At 43.5% G+C, this 24379-nt stretch overlaps 1 protein-coding gene across 5 annotated transcripts in view; it reads right to left on the bottom strand.

Moving 5' to 3' along the window:
- Positions 1-24379, bottom strand: part of PDZRN3 (PDZ domain containing ring finger 3) — a 227928-nt gene that overhangs the window by 20175 nt on the left and 183374 nt on the right. For all 5 annotated transcript variants that reach the window (XM_014851953.3, XM_070492237.1, XM_070492238.1 and 2 more), the window contains one exon: positions 316-563. In XM_014851953.3, the coding sequence (XP_014707439.1) occupies positions 316-563 (248 nt within the window). The remainder of the gene's footprint in view (positions 1-315; positions 564-24379) is intronic.

Raw genomic sequence — 24379 nt, 5'->3', positions numbered from 1 at the left:
CAAAACCCTCACATCACCATTTGCAGTGATTAAATTTTGTTCTGAAACAACTTCACGACATTTGTGAGTAATTTTGTTCTTAGAATATAATTTGAATAACTCCGCTCCAGGGTGATAATAAAGTAATTAATATGTCAGAGCAGTTTTGAGCAGGATTCAATTTATTGCCTCTATAAACAGTAAAGTTAAACATGGGCAACTTGGAGGAACATTATAGGACACATTAATTTTTTTCACCACATGGAAGGGAAAAAACCAACTTCATCGCACTTCACCACACTTGAAGGACTAGTGACGCACAATCACGTGACTTACTCCTCTGGCAAGAGATAGGGATCCAAGACGGGTGGGGTGGGAGAGGACATCTTAGTGAGAGCCATGATGTGCTCGAAGGTGATGTCCGTCTGGGTTCCTGTGTCCACCAGCTGTGACTCTGATGGAGGCGTGAACATTTTGGTCCGCGGTGTTCTCCTCAACACCTGTACCACGATGGGCTCTTTGGCTGTCTTGAAGGCTTCCACAGCCTGGTCATGAGTTGCTCTGGATAAGTCTTTACCGTTGACCTGTTGAAAAACATTTAGGGTGGGAGAGGATTATAATCAGCAGAAGCTGGAAAGACTGATACACGGGTTGACTGTTTTCCCGTAGAAGCAGCTTTGGAAGAACAACATGGGGGTGTCAGAGAACTTCAATTCTCTCTGTTTTAGGTTTCCCAAGGAATGCCTGGTGGGACGGGAGTGAGTTTGGAGGTATACAGATCTGGCATTAAATAATAAATGTCACAGCGGGGAAATCCTGGCTGGAATGTCTTTAACACAATTTCATCACATGCTAATCTTGCCTGAGAGAGAAAAGAGCGGCCTCAGGCTCAGAGCCTTTATCACGCAATAATAGCTAACTAGAAATTAATTACATTGTTATGTTTTAATGGCATGTGCTTTTTCAGTATGTATCAGGTGACATTAGTTTTCCTTTTATGGAAGTGATATGAAGTTTCCTTTTTAAATGAATTCCTTTGCTTTTCTTTAAAAGCTGATTGAAAATATTAAGTAAATGATCATACAGGCCATAGGTGGATATGGCAAATATCAAGGAGGAACTCAAATGGCTGACATCTTGGCTGACATTTGGGAAACAATAGCTAGCTTAATTGCTGTGTTGTTTCTGACTGTGTACAATCCTTTGCTACTGCTATACCCCCACTGCCTGTACTTATTGAGTGCTTATTGTCTACCGCATGACTTAAATGAAGATACCTCTTAACAGTTCTCTCATCGTAGTCCTGGGAAGTTGGCAGGACCAAAGGATGTTCATCTCCCTCCTCTACCAGCCTCAAATAAACTGCATGAGATCACCTTGCTAGTTAGTGGTGGGTCAGAATTTTGGATGCTGTATCCAGGATTCTTTCCAATGGTACAATCAAAAAATAACTCAACATGACTATCTTTAGAACAGCTTACACAAAAGGAAATAGAAGCCAGAACCTTATTTCTAGAAGATGAAGTCATTCCAAGCAATATGGAAGTCCAACTATTTAAATCACTCTCCCCGTTCTACTCCCCCCAGCAAAGGAATAGGAGGTAATGTTCTGGCAGTTTGGTAATGTCTCATGGCTGCTCGGCAGGAAAGTTATCAGTCTCTGAAATATTTCAATATTACTCCCCAAGTGGTTGGTTTGCCTTTTAAGTCAAATATAAAATGATGGTATAGAAATCATATTCTGCAGAATATATGTCAGCATAAGTTCCTCAGCTTCTCAAATCTCTGGAGAGCAACACTGACCGATTCATGACACTTCACATAGGAGTTCCTGAATTTAAATCTCTTAGATTAATATTCCATTCTTTCAATATGCATGTTTTTAGCATTTATTTATAATATTAAAACAAACATTGAACCTTTTCCTGTCTGGCAGATACAACCCCCCTCAGTATCTTATACTTCAAAGCACACTGACCATTAGGTCCATCCTATGAGGTAGAAAGCACTTCAGTTGCTCTTTGTCCAAGCAGAGCTCGAGTACTGATTATGCAGATGTTTTTCTATTTTTCCTAAGCCCTTCCACTCTGGTCCTACAGGGACAAGAACTCTTGGGTTGGAGCGCCTTGTAAACAACTGTTGGGATGAAAAATAGAGGTCGGATTCTTTCCTCGTAACGAACCCCAAATGAATCAAGCCAGTGGAGATTATTAATGCTTTGGATTCAATCCACTTAAGTAATTTACTCACATCATGAGGGAGTTAGGCACAGTGAGAATTCTAGGCTACAAAATGACTCAAGTGCGCCAGTAAATAAGTGAATGGCTGAACCACCAAACTCTTAAATCCTCCAGCCCGGAAGGTTGGGAACACTGGGGTTTAACACCACATCTGTCTTCACTCTTCCCACCTTAAGAAAAGAATAAAAGGACACAAAGGAATTCTTTCTAGCTTTCCAAACCAGTTGACCATCTTGACCTCTTCCCGCTCAGAACCCAGAAGGCTCAGGGCTTAGGATGGGAGGGAACAAGGTGGGAGTGGGTGGTTAAAAAGCAACTTGCAGTGCTGTGAAATTCATGCTGAGGCAGAACTATCTGAGCCCTATTTTCCATTAATGTGTGACACCAAGAGTCAAATAATATAGAAATTTACAATGTGGTAGTAAATTTGTCCCTGGGTTAAATTAATGCAACAGACAGCACCTTTAGGAGATGTGGTCAATGCCACCTAGCCACGCTGGTCTTCCACCCTTGGGAGTCACTGGGGATGGCTTGTCCCAAAGCTAGAATTGCCCACAATGAACTCAGACAGTAAGACTTTTGAATGGGTGCTACAAGACCTGTCAAATCTGTGCCTTCTCTATTTATATATAAATACCAGGCCTTTTGCCAAAAGGGAATGAACATGGGATTTCCTTCTAGGAGTCTCCTAGTTGTAGCTAAAAAGGAGTCCGTCCTAGGAATCTTTAGTTTTTACACACACAATAGGTCTTGCAAATACCACAGCAGACAATGCCAGCTGCCCAGTCAGCAAGCATCCCTCCTGGTTCCTGCTGCTTCCTCTCCACTGAGAGAGCTTGGATTCTGTTTCCTTTCCACCAGATCAGAGAGCATTCCCTCTGGGGGGACTGGAGGTGTGGGTTTGACTGGCTTTAGCCCATCCGGTGGATCTGGTCTTGCTCCTTCTGCTGGTGATGGATTTAGGTAGGGGCGTGCAACATACTTCTGGCTGACAGGACAGGATGGGGATATGCTAGGGAGCACTGAAGTTTTGTTCATTCTTAAAATAGGACACGAGGTAGGGATGGCCCTTTTCTGCCTCTGGGCAAGTCATCTGCATGTGTTGGACTCATGGGAATATCTTGGGACCATGTTAGGAGCCAGTCTCTGAGGCCAAATAAACATACTGACAGATGCGGAGCAGAAAAATGGGAGAAGTGGGGTCTCTCATGATACTATTGAGCAAGTGAACTAAGAAAGCTGACTCTCGTTAACCCCAAACTTCTTGTCATATTTAATGCTACATTCCTTACACTTTAGGTCATTTTAACTTGGGTCTTCACTACTTGCAGCCCAAAACATCCCAATCGGTGTAACTATCACACAGATGTGCTGTAAAACTACAATCAGAATGCATTCTGATTAGTTCCTAGAAACATCCTTGTGTCCATATAAAGGATTAGCAAAAGTGCTTTTCTGATCGGGAGTGCATCTTAATCAGATCACAGAAAAGCAATGGCAACTATTGCTTCACTTGGGCAGGTTTTATAAACCAAGGCTAGAACCACTGGGTGGATGTTTCAATGGTACCTAGGAAACGAAACATAAAGCAGCCTCCTGGATAGGTCTGAGCTGAGAGGACTCTCAGGGGCAGACAGCTCCCCTGTGTCTCAGAGCACAAAACTCCAGGGAGCAGGAAGACTTCTGTGAATCTGTCCCATTTTGGGAATTACTAAAAGGCGTTGCTGCAACAACGCCTGTAGCATCTCTACTGCGTCAGATGCAGAAAGAGCAGTGGCAAACCCAAAGGAGGCCTGGAACTTTGGGATAGCTGTGAAATGGCCTCTCATCCCACACCAGAACGTCACCCCTGCTTATGGCTGAGTCCCACAGAAAGGCACTTCTGACAACTGTGCCCAAGAGAACCATTTCAGCAGCCCAGTGCCACATGTATATGTTAATCAAACACAGTTCACATAAGCCCCTGCACAAACCCGGTGACCTCCTTCCTCAAAGCTCAGGGAGGGAGTACGAGGGGACTGCGACTTTGGGCTCAGGCCAGGGCTGGAATCCTGCCTGTGGGCTTTGGGCGATTTCCCTATTCTCCCTGAGTCTCAGTTTCCTCATCCGCAAAATACATGTAATTATAGTGTCATGGCTCTTCAGGTTGTTATGAAGTTTAATGGGATTATCTGTTCCAGTACCTAACATGCAAATAACAAGAATTTATTAGGGTATCAGTGCTAATGGCAAGCCTATACCAGAATAGTCACATTTGTCCAGGAGAAGATGATCTGTAAATCAAAGAAGCAAAATGCAGCGTAGGGAGGTAGTTTTAAGAGACATTTGTACACTGAAAGGCTCCCTGCCCATTTCATGTTCCCGGGCTGCCAACATCCACGTTAATACTGTCAGTCCTCGAGCTGGGATTCTCTGGGGGGGGGGGGGGGGTCAATAGATAAATTTTACGGACTTGACTCGTGCCACACAAGCCTCTTGACAATGTATTTTAGGGATCATTACATTCTCTTAAAAGACGATGAGACAAGGCGGGAGTTTACTATCCTAGACGATCCATTTTTGCAGCCAAATTTGTTTTGAATTACCTTGTGCCCATAACACTTATTACACTGTCATCTCAGAATCACATCACTGAGGGACTTAGCGAGGTGATGACTCCGGTGCACCGTCAGCCAACCGAGAATGACAACCTCTATTCCCGGGATGAGCATTACATCCACATTACACAAAACGGCGATGATGATGGCTGCAATTACAGACGGAATGCTCATCCTGTGACGTTTGGCCCGGTCAAATTAAATATCATTAACTCGCCCAATTGAGCAGATTGCTTTTAAAACAGTTTATGCAGCTCTAAAACCAAGTAAATGAAATGTTTTGGAACAAGAAATGCTGATTGCAAACTTTATCTTTATTATAAATTAAATGCTTAAGTTATTCACCTAAGGCTCTGGCTGGTCCCCTGGGACTTAGGTGCTATTATGGTGAAAATCCAATCAGCTTGTCTCAAGGCAAATATCACTGCTGCAAATATGACACGACACTAAGGGACCTTAAAAAGGTTCTTTAGCATAAGGTTTCCTGTGACAAGACAGACAGTTATGCTGAGGGTGTGGAATGATTCCTTCCTGGGTCCACTAAAGCCTGGGAAACATGCCTGCTGCCCTTTGCGAGGTGCTCGTGACTGTCTTTTCCGTGGCCCTGAGAACAAACGCAAAGCTGGTGGGTTTTTCCATTTGGGGGTAAATTTCACTCACAACTCATCTGTGTATCTTTCAGTCCTTCATTCATTCAGAAAGTATTGTTCCCCTCTTGGTTGATGGGGTACCACTGGAAGAATTTCCTGGGGCAAAGGAGGCCACAGCATGTGCAAGCCACTTAAGAAATGGTCAGATGGAATGCACTAGGGGCGCATTTTAACAAGAGGTATAGCGTGGGATCTGATCTGGCTGAGGTGGCAGACTGCTCTGAGAGACTGTGCACGCTGGAACACGCACTGAGTCCATACCCAGAACGAGGCTGGATTTACACTGTCGACCTAGAAATACCATCGATGAAACTACAGGTACTGACGACTCCCTTCAAGACAGGAGCCCAGAAAGCTGGCAAAGTTCCCTACAACTTAACTGCAAGCAGTTCAGAATATTTTAAAATAAGATATTTGGAAAAGACATTCCATACTCTCTCTGAATTAGAAAATAAGTATTTATGGGAAGACATTTGGCTTCTGAGGATCAGCGGGTCGCAATCACCTCTATTTCTATTACATGGGCAAACGACCCCGGCATAAAGTGCTAATGCAATTTTAAATTCAGCCTACTATAAATTATGCCCCTGGCTAAAACCCAACTTTTATAGGGTTCATTTAATTAAATACAGGGGCAGTGATTTCATTCTGTAAAATATCACACCTATGTTTTCAAACTAATTAAAACTTAGATTTCACTGGAAGCAAGAGATGAGGATACACCACATACCGAAAAGTAAAAGGCTTCAAGCCCTGACTTAGGTTGGATTAAAAAAAACCTTTTTTCATTCAGGAAAGTCCCGTCTGTCTTAATTTATTTCAAATTTGTAGTCTGCTCTGGGGCACGATAAAGGGAAGGCCAACTTATCTAAAACGTAGGTATTACGGCAGTTAAAAAGGAATATGAGTCTTAATGAACAAATGGTGCTCAAATGAATGTTTCTGTGGAAAGCACTCACTGTGGGGGGGGGGGAGGGGTGTGTGTAAATAGCCTACACATACACAGATCTCAATTCCTGTGTAAGCAACACTTCAATCTGTATGGGCACACTTGGTTTCTAAGGGATGCAGTGGTGTTTGTCCACGGTAATTTCTACATGGTCCTGATGTTATTTCCCTACACTTGGTATTTCTACAACTGGAAGATCCCCTCCTTACTGCATTCTCAGCACCCCGCACAGAGGATTTTATAGCCTGGGTAATTATGCTGCTAGAGGAGACTTCTTTGTGTCTAACTTAAGTATCGCACATTTTAAAATTCTTTCCTTTTTCCCTTAAATATAGAATATACCTGGCTACCAGCCTTGGAAAAATAAAATAGATGACATGTCCTAAAGAAATAGAGGCTAAAAGTCAAATACGTACTTAGATTTAAAAAAAAAAATTTTTTAGTCCTAAAATGTTAGAAGATCCTTTCTTCTCAGGTAAAAATCCTACCGTAATCAACAATATCTTGCTTATCTCCTTTTGGAAGCCTCGATGTCATCACCCCCAAATCCCACTTTAAGTGGTGGCATTCAAATGCCATTAAACTATAGTATATTTGAAGCACTTTGCATACAAAAATTAACGTGCACATTTTTACATCATCTTACAGGGGTGAGTACCTGGAAACAAGAGGTTTCTACAGCTAAATTTCCCTACTTTCTTCTCCCAAGTTCATCTTTAGAACCCCAGTGTCTTTTCCAGTTGTATATTTAATTCCTCTGGAGGAGGAACTGGTTTCAGGTCCCAAGTCAGTGAAATACGGTCCATTATATTCCATGGTCCATCACTGTCCATCCCTGGAAGACATTCTTGCAAACACCTTCAACCATACTTGCCCTTTTCTTATTCCTTCTGACTTATCTGGGAAAACCCAAATCAATTCTTCTGGTCCACGCAGCTGCCTTCCCATTTCTACACATGAGTTCAGTGATGTTGGAGAACATTCACACAATGATATGCTACTAAGTCAAATGAGTTCTTACCCTTCACAGCTGCTTCTTGATGTATACATAGTTATTTGTTTTTCTGTGGATTGACTGTATTTTCTCACCAGGCCCTAAGCTCCATGAGGGCAAGAACTGTGTGTTTTGTTCACAACGGTACACCCAGAGCTTAGTGTAGCAGCCAGCACACGAAATATTTATCATTATCAGTATGAGTGAGTGACCTATTCACTCGTTTATAGCCAGCCACATTCCCTCTTGTGCACATATGTTTGCAATTCATGGTACTTTTTACTCTTAAAACAAAAACAACATTTTCTGCTTTGTGAACTTATATGCGTAGCTAAGTTTAACGCAAACCTGATTGTGAGTCTACTTTATAATTTTCAGATTCCAGACAAGAATAAAATATATGTGTTACATTTTATATATTTTTATATACATACATATTTAGTGAGGAGAATTTTCTATCTTAAATTTATACTGCACCATTTCTCAATATGATCCACATGGTATCAAGAAAAGTATCCTCTGCTTTTTGAAGAATAGGAAAAAGGAGGACCGGAAAGCTCGTGGAGCGTTGGCAAAGGAACGAGGGAGCTCCAGCTAAACTCTCTGGGAGTCTCCAGGGTTCTGTACTGTGGATGACAGGGTGGGGCCACTTCTAGTGAAAACAGAAAGCCTCCCCAAGATACAAGAAAGAGACAAGAAATAGCAAATTTATAGACCTCACAGAGAATCAGAAAATGCAAAACAGCTTCCTTCTCTTTCTTGAACAATTCCGTCCTCTCTCTCTGCTCTCCAGGATGACTGCTTATGGTCGTGTGGGCTGAGCTGTGAGCAAGGCGTCCAGGCAAGGAGGTGAGTAGTGTGGGTGGGCTACAGGTCGTGTCCTCCTAGAAGAGGCAGGCAGGGAGGGGAGGTGTCTTTTTCTAACTCACACTGAAGTGTCGGAAGGGGTGGCAGTGGCCCCACTTCTGGCTGTCCCAGGCAGGAGACTGGTGTAGTGGGAGCACATGACGACTTGGCCTACGGACACTTGCATTTGAGCCCTAGACACACGGAAGGACGGCTGGGTGCTCAGTGACCTCATCCCTACTCGGAAAGGGTTTTAAAAAGTGTCTTCCCTGCGTACTTTCAGGCTGAACAGCCTGAGAAAGAACGTATCAGCTTCTCTGTGCTTCACTGCTCACCTCTGTATCTAACGAGCGGCCGGAATACTGGAAGTGAAATGCTGGTGTTTCCGACACTGCCATCATAATAACGCCACAGGGGTACAGCACTCCCTCTATGCCAGACTAGGACTTATTCTAAACGTTCTGCATACACTTACTCGTGCAATCTTCACATGAGGGAGATGCTGCTATTACCACCATTTTACAGATGAAATCGAGAGGCATGGAGAGCGTCTAGCATCCGCAGACATCCCATTCAGGATAATGGCGGCTCTCACTGCAAACTGGGAGATGCACACTTGGTTCAGAAGTAGTGGTGCTTCTTTCTACATGTTGATTTTATTGCCTTTAACGATCCATATTGGCATTATCTCCTACTGTAACAGCAAATACAGCCACAAATCGAAGGAAGAAGGTGTGCTTGGGTTTTTGTAAGCATCACACCCAAAGCCCATGGAAACCATTTTATGATGTCATTTCCATCTCCCTGGTATAAACTTCATATTGGTCTCATAAATATCTCATATAAACTTGAATCTGTTAGCTGTTTTCCTCCAAGACTAGAGGGCTGGCTAGAATAAAATTTCTACTCTCAAGTCTCTAATCATCAGAGAAAGGACATCCAGGAAGATTCTTCCATTGACAGAATTGTTGTCACTCAGAACTTAAAAGAATGTTTAATGATGTTATATGTCACCACAGTCATTTAACTTTCACGTCAGGAGAAGATTCTAACAGATGCTGCACGAAGATGGGCAAGAACCAGCAGGAATTCCACACCGGATGAGGGTCCATCTTTAAGGTTGAAAGCTTCAGCTTTAGGGTCTGAATGCCTCAGTTTAAATCCAGGCTGTTTCACTTATGCGTTGTGTCATCTTGAGCATGTTAACCTATTGGTGCCTCAGTTTTCTTATCCGTAAAATGGGTTAACAGGAGGACCCAACTCATTGGGTTTCCATCAGAATTAATTAGGTTATGCATAGAAAGTAATCAAGGTTCAAGTAATCAGGGTACAGAGTGAGTGCTCGATAAATGTTAGCTGTCTATGTTCAGCATTTGAAGAATTATTAGGAACCCGTTATGTGCCAGGCACTGACAAAATGGTAATCAAGGCTCAGTGACACGGCTGAGAATGAGCATCGCTGAGGCTCTGGGGTGAGACGCCCCGGGGGGCTGAATCCTTGCTCTGCCATTTACCAGATATGTGACTTTGTATCAATTACTCTACCCTACTTCTTTGTGCCTCAGTGACCTCACCTGAAAATAGGGGATATTAAAGGACTTACCTCCTAGGGTTTTTGTGATAAACAGTGTAATTGAAGGACAACACTTAGCACAGCGCCCAGTGTGGGCCGTTGTTACAACCCTACAAACTCGGACAAGTTCCCTACCTCTCCCTGTGCCTCATCTTAGAGGGGAGTCTGGCTCCTGGTCAGCACTTCCACAAGAGGCACCAGCCCAGGTGTGGGCCCCTAAAAATTCCAGCTGCCAAATTTCAATAGAAACACACGTAAGAACACCCATAAAAAAGATTCTGGGTTACACTCATGCCTGTGGGAAGGAGGCATTTTCTGGATCCTGGCATCCATCACAAGCATGTAATACTCTGAACTCCTCGTCCCGGTGTTTGCTCTGTGCCAGGAACTGTGCTTCACCTGCATGATTCCATGCCGTCTTCACAATAATAAGGTCAGTGGGAAGTCAGTGGTATTACTTCTGCTTTTACAGATGAGGATAATGAAAGCCCGAGGAGCTAAGCAGCTTCCTACACAGTGAGCCACTCATAAGCAGTTGAGATGGGATTTGAACCATGTCTGCCCAACCTCAGCTGCCTGCTCTGACCCTCTAACCACTGGGCAGCACAGCCGGAGCACTGTTATCTGACCTCAGCCCTATAGCAAGGAAGGTCCGGTGTTAACAGGTGAATATAGTGATCTCAAGATGGTGGGGTGGAGAGAAAGAAAGTGAGTTGTCATCAGCAAGAGGGAGAGGTGGGCCCCAGATGAGGAACAGGATGCTCCTCACGGTGAGAAGAATAAAGGTCCTCACCAAGGGAAGACTCTTGCTCTAAGTGCCTTGGTGGGAATGGGCGAGCTCGGCCTCTGAACCAAGCTGGCTAGGCCAACTGACCTTCCCAGGAACTCGCCTTGGTAATGGTACCACGGTTAATGTTTAACGAGCAAAATGGAGAAAACAGTAACTTTGGATATTCACGAACCCACCCCTTCCTACTTAATTGCAGAGAAGCTGAAAGCAGAAGGGAATCTATTTTCTTCTCTCCATTCTTTTCTTACGAAGTTGTCTCATCGAACTTTAGCACGTGTGTCCCACAAACGTCCTAAGGTCTTTGGTGAAGCTCTGGTGATGGAAAACCATTTAAAATAGTCCAATTAGGGTGAAAGTAACCTTAGTCTTCTATTAAAACAGAAAGCTCTTGAGCAGTAAGGAAAAAAATAGCACTTCTGAAGCCCTTGAATCCTAAAGAGGAGCTGGGACAAGAAAGTAAATTTGAAAAATGCCTGTTGGCCTTACTGGCCTGTACTTTATCGGCCCCTCTTGATAAGCTTATGAAATTTCCTAACTATCTTTAAACAACACGAAGGTCAGGTAACAAACCAATGAATGCCAGGAAAACTCAAAGCTAAAGTTGATTGACTTTAAACAGAATTCCCAGCTCTTATGGATTTGTCCCTCCAACTTCTAGTGTGACCTCAACAGTGGTTTGGAATCTTTCTTTTTTCCTTTTTCGTTTTCTACCCAAAGAAACAAAATTATGATGTATATCGCTTAGATGAATATTAATTTTGGTTCCTGCACTGCCAACTAGTTCATCTGGTAATTTATAGCCCATTTAGTAAAACTTCCATCAAAATGACTGTGATGGGATCCTTGAAGAAAATGCTATAAATTTTAAACTGTGGTCCTAGTGATTTAAAAAAAAAAAATCAGTTGAAAAAGGCCTGGTGCCAGTATGAAAATAAAACTACCGCTGAATGTTGAGAGAATAGGCTCATTTTCCTTTTGTTTTCACGTAATAGCAATCATTAGTTGGCTTGTCAATAACCAACTTTCTAAATAAATTAGGATATATCTTCTTAAGTACCTCTAATTTCCTAAATAGCATGTTTTAAAGTTCCACACCAGGGAAAAATTCAAAATATTATTCAAAGGCCAAAGCTACTTGATGGTAGGCATCCTGTCTTTCACGTCTTGAATGAATAATGATGTCTAACCCTTCTGAGTATTTTCTGTGTGCCATGTACTATGCTTAGGTATTTTACATTCTATCGCTCATTCATGTGCTTATTATTGGTCTTATAAACATTGAGAATGACTACGCGCCCAGTACTCTGCCTGGGGTTGCCGGTGCACTGGTGAGCAAAACCAGAAATGGAGACTGCCCTCAAGGAGTTCATAGTCCAGTAAAGGAGACAGATGCTAACAATCCCATAACTGAGGGAAGGAAAGAGAACCTGGCAGGGGCAGGGGGGAAAATGTTGCAAAGAGGGGGCTCCCCTGAGGAAGAGATGTTGAGCACAAATCAGAAGAAAAGACAGGATTTACAAAGAGAGGAAGAGAGGAGAAAGTATTTCAGACAGAGGGAGCAGCATGCACCAAGGTCCTGGGGCTGGAGGAAATCTGGTGCACATGAGGGTCCGAATAGGTGGAATAGAGACTGTTACATGATGAGACTGGAGGTGTGGGCAGGTGCAGACCACGTTGACCCTCAGAGGCCACAGATAGGACTTTGATTTTGAGATGATTTAAGAGGGAGGTGGAGAATTGACAAGACCAAGAAGATACATGTTCAGGTTTGCATCTTAGAAACATGATCATGGCAGCTGGCTGCTCTGTGAAGAATGACTGGAAAAGATTAGGAAGGAGGCATCTGAAGTGGCCCAAGCAGAGAAAGGAGATACTGAGGAGGGCGTCCTCCCCATCACCATTTGAGTTATTCCCATTTTCACAGGAAGCTGAGACTCGAGAGGGTAAGTGACTGGCCTCAGGGATACGAAGGTCTTAAACAGCAGGGTGGGGAGCTGTAACTTGGCTTCTTATCTCCAAATACAGCATCCCCTAAGCTAAAATACTTGCTGAGGTGTGAATATCAAGGCAAAACAAATGAAAAGTAGGAAATTCCAAAAACTTGAACAAAGATGGAGGCAGGTCCTAGGCTTCTTGAGAATTTTTGCCATTCTGCTACTAGATTGCTCCCTGTAATGGTCAGGATCCTAAGTCACTGTTCTTTCTTGGTGGCTTCCCTCACAAGTACCTGTGGACGGAGAAGGCACCATGACACCACTTGCTGTCCTTGCCCCAACCTAAAGTACTATTTGCTGCTGGAGATTTGGCTTCCTAAGACTCTGGATTCCTACATCTCCACCCTTTTGCTGCAAAACTAAAACGAGGTTAGATTATAGGAGGAAGAATGGTTTACTCTGCCAATTGACTAAAAAAGCCACTCAGTCTTGTATTTCAACAACTCTCTGCAAAATGGGACACACATTCCCCAGCCTCAATGGGGGCTCCACCCACCTGCTCCTAAAACTCTTTGCTCTTCACATGAGCTGTCCCACACTGTTGGTGTTTTAGAACTGTATTCAAAATCCCAACCATATCCATTTACAGAATTCCTGGATTTTCAGTTTTGACCTTTATTGGACATCAACAGTTCAAAGTGGCATATGATGGATAATTTGCAGCATTCATTATGAAAATTTTCCTAATCTTCTTTTCCCTCTTAATTCTCCCCAGGAGGAACATCACGGAATTGAAGTCTGCAGTTAGCAGGACAGCCCTTGTTGTTTAAGCATGTCACCGTGGGGAGATGGGCTCCATATTTCATTCTATAGAATCAGTTTGGAGAGTGATGGAGTGTGTGTGTGTGGTGGGGTAAGGGGACCATTTCATTGTTTATTTGGTTGACAACATTAAAGCACAAACACTAACCTTGTGGTTGCCTGAACCTTGACAAAATTCTATTTTTTTTTTTTGCTGAGGAAGATTAGCCCTGAGTTAACATCTGTGTCAATATTCCCCTATTTTATATGTGAGTTGCTGCCACAACATGGCTGACAAATGGTGTAGGTCCACACCCAGGATCTGAACCCACGAACCTGGGCTGCCAAAGCAGAGTGCACCAAACTTAACCATTAGGCCACAGGGCCAGCCCCCAAATTCTATACTTTTAATTGTTAATCATTCCTCAATTTGTTTAGGAAGTTTAGGTTAGAGGAGAAAAGAATGTCCCTTTTTTCTACTAAGTTGAGATATATTTCTAAATTTGAATAAAATTTCTAAAAGACAAAACACTTCATCCTACCAGCTCACATTTCGTCTATGATATGTACCAATATTCCATTTAGGAGTGCTTACATGCATTAATGAATCCAGATATATCTTTATCGGATTGCCATATATTCAGAGTTCGCTGAGACCCTCTCTTGCAACCGGAGACCAGGGACAATTTTATATCAATAGATGGAATTTATACAAAGTTATCTCCACTGGCATATGCAATTACCTAGTGGTTACTCTGAGAAATTAATGCAGAATTCTAGAAATGTTGGCAGTGAAAGAAGAACCAATGAAAATGCATAGGAATAACTGACTCTGGAGACGTCTGTGTTGGAAGAAACAGAAATTGGGAAGATTTAGAACCCTTATGAATCAAAAATAAACTTAAGTTGGTACTTCTTTCTCAAAGATTTATAAATGTGATTTATAAATGGCACAAAAAGAATAATGATGACATCCTAGGATATTTATCACCTCTAAAATAGGAAATAAAATGACTCTGCCTCTTGACTTCACAGGCACCGAAGGACTTTAAAATATGACCACATTATAATAATTGATCTTTGCTTTTTTGGTGATTAAATTCTGGGCAATAAGAATGGCAGAATAATTACATATTTTAGCTGCACAGAACACCTAGCAGATATGAGGCCTGTGATAAGTTGGTTGAACTGAACAGAAATAAAAAATCAAATTAAAGATGACTGTGGAATGTATGAACTCACAGCCTTTCTAGACACAATTCCACAGTCCCCTGCTCTGACAATTCTGTCACATCCTGGGAGCAAGAACTAGGTCCCCAAATCCTTTCACGTCCTACAGACACTCTGTTAAAACTTCCTGACTTATTTTCTTGCTCTCAGTTTTGGTTACATGGAAGCATCACCTCAGAGTAGCGGGTCCTTCAGACATCCCCCGACTCTCAGGTCCAGCAGGGGACAGAAAGGAGATGGACAGCTTGCCTGTGGCCACCTGGAGAAACTCTGTTTAGATGACAAAATAGCCTTGAGTACATTCCAGCGGAGTGAACCATGGACTACTCCACCGAGAGGTTGGCCAAAGCACAATTCTGAAACCTCTCCTATGCTGTCAAATTGTTAGTTTTAATGATGAAGCTAACAGGGTTGCTTTTGTGAGAGAAAGGAGAATAAGACTGTTTGAAGGGGCCTAGGAATTAGCATGTGGACTCCAGTCCCTAGGACTGAGAAGAATCTGCAGCATTTTCTAAGATGATTTATTAGACACAGGGAGAATTTGCTAGAAACCGACTAGGAGCAAATCATCTGGGAAGGAATTAATGAACCAAACAAAACACTCGATAATACAATTAGAATATAAGAAAATGGAGGGGTTTTCCAGAGAGAGAGGGAGAGAAATATGTGTACATGATTTTGATTATGTCAAACTCAAAGCCGGAAAAAGAATGTAACAAATTTTTTAAAGAGTAAAGTTATCAGAGGGGAGAGGGAGATGACTGGGGTGATATTTATAGTTCTGAGGCTCCAGGACAGTTAACAAGCGTGCCCGGCTGGGTGGAAATACACTTACAGCTATGTTTCAGCAAGACGCTGTGAAGGTCTGAGAAAAAGAAATGAGAGTGCTGGCGGCAAGAATCTGGATCCCCATTCCATGGTACGGGAGAGGGCAGCCACGGGGGCAGAGGGCAGCCATGGGGGCAAAGCGGTTTTCAGTTGCTTTAGGCAGCAGTAAGACTTTTTCCCCTGCTCTTGTTTGGGTCAGGGATTTTTCCTTTAAGCCTTTCTTAGTTGAGTCAGAAACCAAGAATCTGGAGCTCTCAAAGCTTCTCTTTGACCTCATTTCATCCTGCCTCACAGATGAGCTCATTGAAAAAAGGGGTTTTGCAGTGGTAACATCCACTGTGTGTGTCCAGAGGAAATTTCTGACCATACACTCGTCCTAATGCTATCCTAGGCTTTGCATACAAACTCTCTCCGGGCATAAGATAGGTTGCTTTTTATTTATATGAATGCTTAACTCTTAACATATGTTTTAAAAAATTTATAATTGGAAAACATAAATTCCCTCAGCCCCTTCGTTAGGTTTTTAGTTTGGAGGAGATTATGGTTAATATTTTTAGTGCCCTCCCCAAATTTTCTTCTTTTAAATATACATCGTAGAGTCATACCACCATCTACACAGCACTTTTATACTTTCGGAAGTGTTTTCATCCGCTGTAGCTCAACAAGTATGTGGCAGACGTGGGACAGCACCCTGGAAACAAAGCCCCCTCTGGAGACGAGAGAGCACATGAGACATACGCACATGGAAGCAGTATTAATGAAACACTTTTCCTAGAAACCCAGGACTCTTTCTGCCCTCGAGCTCCGGCCTGGCTACCACCACTGCTCCATGTTCAGATGGTGGGGAAGCCCAGGCTGGCCACCAGAATTGGGTCCTAACCCCCATTCGATGTGCCTCCTAGTGCTGGAGTGCCCACCCACAGGGCTGGTCACTGGTGCATTTTCCTGTGTGATAACTTGGGGTTGTCTCTCCATCTCTGGGTGTTACCACCCTGTTGGTTTTGTGACCACTGCAGCATGGCCAGTAGCTGTCTCTACTTGGCACACTGTAGGTGTTCAATACATAACATGTTGAATAAATAAAGCTGAGCATTTCCTCCAAAAATACTGCATATTTCCTCCTTTGCATATTGTTTTTAGGAAGCCTTGGCCTTATGTGCTTCTCTTGAAAGCCCTGTTATCCACTGCTCCTTTATAAGAAAAGACTTAGCAACGATGGTACCCAGTGATGTCCACATGAGATGGCCTTTCTGGATCTACTCCCATCACTTCACCCATCTCCCCAGAGACCTTTGACCTATAATGATGACTCTCTTTAACCCAGTTTTGGAGGCCTGGCTGCCCCCACCTCCTCTAGAAATGCTGGCTTTCTCCCTTGATCCTTATGGCTCTGATCAGCTCATTTGACAGTATATAAAGCATTCCGTGCCATCACTGTGCCAAACGGCTTCCAGGTACGTGAACTCACACACATAGCAGGGCTCACTTGGACACTCCCAAGACCGTAGAAGAGGGGCTTGTATCACTGTGCTTCAGAGAAAGAGTCTAAGGCTCAGAGAGGCTCAGAGAACTTCCCACAGCACAAAGCTACTCAATGGCGGAGCCATGAGAAGAACCCAAGTCTCCCTCTTTCGTAAGTCAGACTCTGAGTGAAAGAGGGTCTCTGACTCATCTTCTCAACTAGGCCGCAAACGCTGTAAGCACAGGGCTGTCTTCTGTCTATCCCTCGGCAGGGGGCCCAGAGAAGCCAGCAGGCACTCAATAAATGCTGCCCTTCAGACAACCAGCAGGTGACACTCAACTGGGATAACCTACAAATGGAATCCCTCTCCTGCTTTAATGAAACGGTAAGATGAACTTCCACTTGAGTGAGGTATCACACCGATACAGGGTTCCACCCCTAAAGCTGTGGAACCATCTCCACTTTACCGAGGAGAAAATGGAACACGGGTTCCTGGCCAGGTCTTTCTACAATGCTTTTCCAGTGCATCCACATTCCTTTGGAGACTTACCTCACACTGTAATTATATGCTCATTAGGGTAAGACTTAATTTCTGACTTCGCCCCACCCCAGAATCGAAGGCTCAAAGGGCAGGGCCTTTGCTTTCCGTTGCACTGCCACATACTCAGCGTGACACCAGGAACACCGGAGGGCCCCTAAGTGTGTGCTGAAGGAACGAGTGAGGGCACCTGCCTGTGGCCAGGTCTGTGCTTGAGTCACACAGTGCTGTGCCAGGATCCTGGCTCTGCCTACTGCCAGCTGTGTGATCCCAGGCAAGTCTGTCAACTTTCTCTGACTAACCCTCAGTTGTCTCATCTGTAAAATGGAAATAACAACAGTATCTGGACTTTACGAGGTTGTGTGAGAATTACACGAGATTCCGTATGTAATACATGTATATAAACCATGTGCACGGCAAATAATTCTGTTATTTATCATTGTTATTAATGATGAGTATAAAACCCCAAATCATTGGAGTATATTAATCTGGGGCTTTCACTGTTAATTCCAGGATATATAATATAATTTTTTCCTCCTTTCTCTGGACATTTCTTAACTGTGGCTGGATATGGAGTAGAGCTGATTCTGAAACTTCACGGCTAACTCAGAAAAAGATGCGCTAACTCTTCACACTGATTCGCGCGGTGGGTGCCTCCCTCCCTTTACTCTTTGGGGAACAGCCACTTGCTCCCAGGTCCCACTCCATGGAGGAACATGAGCGGAAACTTCATTAGGGAGAGAGAGATTAGACATGTTAAACAACTCAAAATTTAATTCCTGGGAAGTTTCCAGATACCTAGCCCTTATACTACAAATCTTTGATTTAGAAAGTTTCCAGAGAGACAACTAAAAAGGAGAAGATGGCAGGCCCAGGGAGCCTCGGCACCCCTCGTTAATGAATTATTCCAAACGGGAACACATCACTATATGCAGGTAAGCGCAACATACTGGTATGTCGCTGGTATCTAACATGCAGAGTATGTCAGGACAAGTTATTCATGCCAGGCATTTCATCACTAGATAAAAAGGACAGAAGCCCGGATGTACAATGCCATTGTGATTCTGGGGGGAAATATCCACTGCTTTTCATCTCCCAGTGCCAACTGAAATATTATTAAGCAGGCTAGTAATTTCTCTCCAGGTTTTTCAGACTTCCCAAATAGAAAACAGCTGCTTGCTAAAGGAAAATTGGTTCATATCCTTTAGAGTTTTCTTTTATTAAAATGCATGTCACTTCTAATGCTATGTGCCACAACCACTGGCACTTTTGGGCGGGGGAGAGGAATAATTAATTGTCATGTATGCCAAAACAGGAATGTGTTTGGGCTAGGGTGAACTGCTTAACACACTGGGAGGAAACTGTTATTTTCCCAGATGTCTGACAAGTTAACTCTGTTTTCATTGGTTTAATGCTGTGAATAGTAAGCGTTTGCATTATTTGGTTTATGCATTGTTCACAAAAAAAGACAAAATTTTTGCTTGAGACTTCTTTATATAGAAACACGCAAACATGCAAACTGTTAGGAAACGTGTTCATAAAGACACTAGTTCTAACTGTAGTCTTACAGATGTCTCCTCTTCTGTTACAACAAATGTTATGGTTTGAGAGAATTCTTTTACAGACGAAGAATGATTTAAATGATGTTAAAAAAAGAAAAGCAGTACTTTATACTTTTTAAAGATCTTTATAGCCAACCAACCCCTTCCTCACCCTCATTACTATTTCTGATTTACTTTCCTTCAGAATTTGGGGAAGGGAGATGCTTTTAATATATTTCTTCATGGGTCTCTTCTTCATATTTTATTTTATTAAATACTGAATGCTACAAAGAATACTTGTGAAACCAGCACCCACTTTGAGAATAAGAACACTACCAATACGTCACCTCGACAAGCTGAAGATTACATGTCCATGGATAAACGGAGTGCCAAGGACAGGCAAGAAGAAGGCGGCACAGGGAGGGACCTGCTCTACCAAGGGCCAAAAATTACTGCATAACTGCAGCATGATCCACAGACACTATTAGTGTAATATCGGAGAAGGAAGAACTAATGGACCAGAACAGAAAGGGAAGAAACAGCCCCCACCCCCCAGGGAAACGGGCACTGATGGGCAAGAGACGGCCTTTTCTCTAAGCAGGGCTGGAAAACCCAAACTGAAAAAATGAAATTGACTCCAACCTTATACCATATATAAAAAAGTACCTGTGAAAGGCAAAATTTATGGAAAACTTTTAGAAGAAAATATAGCTTTATGACTTTAAGGTGGAGAACATACTTCCTAACAGAGGCTAACAGCACAAACCATAGGAAAAGACTGATATATCTGACAACGTTCAATATGGGATTTGGTTCACTGGGAGACATCATAAAGAGAAGCCACAACCTGGGAGAAAATGTTTGTAACTCATATTTGATGAAGGACTGGTATCTCGACTATGCCTTTAAAAATCCTACAAACCAAGAGAAAAAGATGAAAAATCCACTGGGGAACTGAGCAGCAGCTTGAACAGGTGCTTCACATACATAAAAAAGAAACTCAAACATGGCCAATATACATATAAAAAATACAATACTCCACTTCATTAATAATCAGAGTAAAGCGAATTGAAACCATGGTGAGGTACCTCTCCATGTCCACTCCGTTGGCAAAGTTAAGAAGTCACACGATCCCAAGTGATGACAGGGAAGCGAAGCAACAAGGACATCTCTACGACAATGATGAGGAGCAATTCAGCACTAGGAAAACGGAAGAGGCGTACACCCCAAACACTTGCCTTCTCTCCCTCCCTCCTGACCTTTCACCCATCCATCCATCTACATAATTATGTATCTCCCAGAGCAGTGGATCTCAAAGGGTGGTCCCCAGACAAGCAGCATCTAAAACCCTGGGAGTGGTGCACAAGACTCGGGGTTTTAACAAGGCCTCCAGGTGATTCGGATGCACGTTCAAGTTTGGGAAGCGCTGCCCTAGAGGAGCTTTTGTACCTTGAGACTGTTAGAAGAATGCAAGTTACAAAGGAGAGTCCATTCCCCTCTCTCATCCTCTTTTGCTATCAAATAGGCAAAAAAGAAAAAAAAGTGAGAATATCCTCAATGCCCAGTGAGTATGATGGGGGGAGGTAAGCTAAGGCAGATACTTGCACAGTGATGGGTGCTACATAGAGACGCTTGCTTGGGGAGTAATTTGGTGATACTTACTAAGACCTCTAAAAGTGTTGATCCTCTGACACAACAAATAGAAATGGTGACTAAGAATTACTAAACATTGGCCAATGGTACTGTTTAACTGATACACAGTTAGACTGAGTCCTGCACCCTGAGAGGCCCCCAGAAGTGGGTTCTGCAAATCAGCAACTGTCATTATGGTGACAGCCATATGGCTCATCATCAGCAAAAGGTCCTTACTTCCCCCAGAATTCTGCAAATTAGGATTCATTTAGAGAATAAGCCTCTGTCTAAAGACACATTCTCTGCTCAGGAGGATTCTGCCCATCGCCATTTACATCACTGGGAATTACTGTAATTCGATTACTTTCCCGTTTACTACGGGGAAGGGAGTGTTTGTAGGAGTGGGCGGGTGTGGGGCTTAGGGGCACTCAGGATAATCTTGGAGCCTGGGGTGATTGTGAGAAGGACAATGGTTGGAAGAAACTGAAGGTTAGTGAAGTTTCGTCTGTAAAAGATCTATACACACACATATACGTATACATACACCCACGGACGTATAACATGTATGTGTGTGCATATATGTGTGTATGTGCATCTTTTACAGACAAAACTTCACTAACCTTCAATTTCCCACTTCTAAACTAGATATTACAGAAGAATTTACTTGGAAAAAAGTTCTGCTTAAGCAAAATAAAATAACTTTGTTTTGGTATTAACCAACAGACGGTTAAGTTTTCGATCTACGTACAAGTGTCTGAGACGTGAGCTTGTCTTGCTGTCTACGCATCTACAGGAAGACTTAAGAAAACCTGCCGGAAAGCTTAGGGAACCGAGGAGTCCTCCTCCTTCCTGTATTTTTGGTTTAACTTAGAACAGAGGTTCTCAAACTTGAGCGTGCACCAAACTCATCTGGAGGCCTGGTTAAACACAGATTGCTGGGCACCATGTGCAAAGATTCCAGCTCGGCAGGTCTGCAGGGGGGTTGGAGAATCTATGTTTCTAATAAGTTCCTAGGTGATGGTGATGTTGCCGGTCCAGGACCATACTTTGAGAATGAATAACTTCGAAGAAACTTCTGGAGACTCTTCAGCAGTCAGAAAAGCTCCCCTTGATCCCTACTGCCACTCAAATCAAGACGCATGTACTCCACAATTGAACATTGGTGCCAATAATTTTCTTTCACTTCTGCACTACTTCAGCTTATTCTTTATTGAAAGCTGATGAGTACAATCAAATATATTTGGAAAAAAAATTATCTTCCTAGGCAGGTGGCCAGTAGACTAGGAAAGGGACCCTTTCCCCAAAGTTCACCAACAGACACACACAACTCAATACACTCTTGGGGAAGAAATAGGAAAGCAGCTCATTCGAAGTAGACAAATTCATTCCTGACTTTTCTCAGGGTATCACTTGCCATTTGGCAGTACAGTCCAATGGCATCTCACCAATATTAGGACACCTGCCACACCACTGGAGGTGATGCTGCTAGAAATGTGGCTTTGTGGGCTTTAGACAGTAGATGCGATGTTCCCTGCTGACTCCCACACTGGTCAGAGAAGGCACGAGGGTTATTTTGGCTCTGGCGTGCCTCCAGAGCTGCTGATGGTATTTTTTGTGCCTCCTCTCCCCCCTACCCCGCCCAATTTAGTCATGACCTCTCTCTGCATTGTTAATGAGTACAAGAGAAGTCATTTATTAAAGCTACATTTTTCACTATTCCATATGCTTCTTTCTGCCTGCCGTGGCAGGCGGGTGACAGGAATGCAGAGAGGGGGAGTCCTCTCCCCTGTGACTCCATACCAGCTGCCTCAGGGCAATATGCAGCTGTATCCATGGAAGCCATTAGAGTCCTGGGACACATGGACTCATTTGTCATTGCTAAAAACCTTCCCACACCAAAGTGGAACCCACTTGATCCATTTCCTATTCAGAAGTTAATTTGGTAAACATATCCTGAATAGTTACTGGTTACATGTCAGGACCCGAGGTGTCACAGAGAACAAGGCAAAGTCCCCACCTTCATGGGGCTGACATTTTCCTGGGGGCTGGGCGTTAGAGACAGATGACAAGCAAGTTAATATGTGCATGAGTTGTGATAAGCGCTAGGAAGGAAATACACTGTGCACAGAGGTCCACACAGGTGGGGGGCGGGGGAGCCTTGGAGCATGGAAGATCTCTAGGGAGAGGGTCATTTAAGCGGAGTCTTCGAGGATGAGTTGGTGAACAACATTGCAGGTGGGGGGAACACCCGGTTTGAAGGCCTGAAGAGGGAAGGAGTAACGTGCCGTATGGAGTCCAGCAACTACCAGGGCAGATGAGAGAGGGGAGCGAGGCATGCGGCTTACCAGAGAGGTAAGAAGAGGCCAGATCACCTCGGCCCCTGTGGGGCCCAGTTAAGCAGTCTGCTTTATTCTAAGGGCACTGGGGAGCCAAGGAGCAGGGGAGTGAAGCTCAGTTCTCAGCATGTGGTTGGTTGGTTGAACATGTTGGCTGAATGAATGAAAAATAAATGTCTTGTGTCCCCTCTGTTCTCCATCTGCACCTTCTTGGTCCAAATCATGGTCATCTTGTCCAACAACTAGCTCTCTTTCTGGTTCCTAACTAGTACCCTTGTTTCTTTTTTTGCTCCTTACCCCTACAAATACATACAAAAATCCAACACATTCAAGCAACCATGTGCTGAGGGTAAAGGTGGTGATGAGACCTCCTAGGAGTTCACAGTATAATGGAAGAGGCTGAATTAACAGATAATATAGAAATGAGGTGGAGGGAGGGGTGGGGATACAGTGATGCACAGGGCATCATGGGAAAGCTATGTGCAGGGATACAGTGATCTGCAGGGCATCCTGGGAAAGCTATGTGCGGAGATATAGTGATCTGCAGGGCATCCTGGGAAAGCTATGTCCAGGGATACAGTGATGTGCAGGGCATTGAGGGAAAGCTATGTGCAGGCATACAGTGATGTGCACGGCATCATGGGAAAGCTATGAGTGGGGATACAGTGATGTGCAGGGCATCATGGGAAAGCTATGTTCAGGGATACAGTGATGCTCAGGGCATCGTGGGAAAGCTATGTACAGGGATACAGTGATGCTCAGGGCATCGTGGGGACACTCAGAAGGGCATCAAAACTGGGGTGGTGGCTAACTAGCTTCCGTCCTAAGGGAAGAGCAAGAGAACTCCTTTATGGTCTCCCAAAGCATTCCACCTAAAAAGGAGACAGGTAGAAAGAGGGGAGCAAGCCCTGGCCTAACCCTAAGCCATTTCTTTCCATTGCTTTATCAACATAAAGGGGTGTATGAGCCATTGCTGACTGAAGCAAGAAAAAGAGCTACTGCCAGATAAATGCCCACACTGCACAAGTGACGTTCTCAGCCACAGACAGGGCCGTTTCATTGATAAAGGGCCCCTGATGCCAGGGCAGGAGGAGATGGGCTTGCTTTTTCCATATCTGCTTTGCCTAAACTAATTCAGAATGTAAAGCGCTTCTGAAACAGAGCTTTTAGAATGGATAGGCTGTTTAAGCAAACACACTCCTACTTGCAGGAAAACTACGCCAGGTTCAACACCGCTGTACAGAGGTCAAGTTTATGTTCATCCAGTTAACCACCCTTACCTGTGGCCATACCTAATTGTATCACAACCTGGCTGATCTCAGACCCACAGCTGCTTTGCTCCAAGGCAGTCAACTCATCTAATTGAGTATTGCATGTAGCTCATTAAATATGAAAGTAGGATTGTGTACAGTCAAGTTTCTAGAATTCTCCTTAAACTTGCTGATTCTGATTAGCATTT

The sequence above is a fragment of the Equus asinus genome, chromosome 21 (genome assembly GCF_041296235.1).
Source record: "Equus asinus isolate D_3611 breed Donkey chromosome 21, EquAss-T2T_v2, whole genome shotgun sequence".
NCBI classification, from domain to species: Eukaryota; Metazoa; Chordata; class Mammalia; order Perissodactyla; family Equidae; genus Equus; species Equus asinus.
The sequence above is the reverse complement of the archived record's forward strand: the minus strand, read 5'-3'. Positions and strand labels throughout refer to the sequence as shown.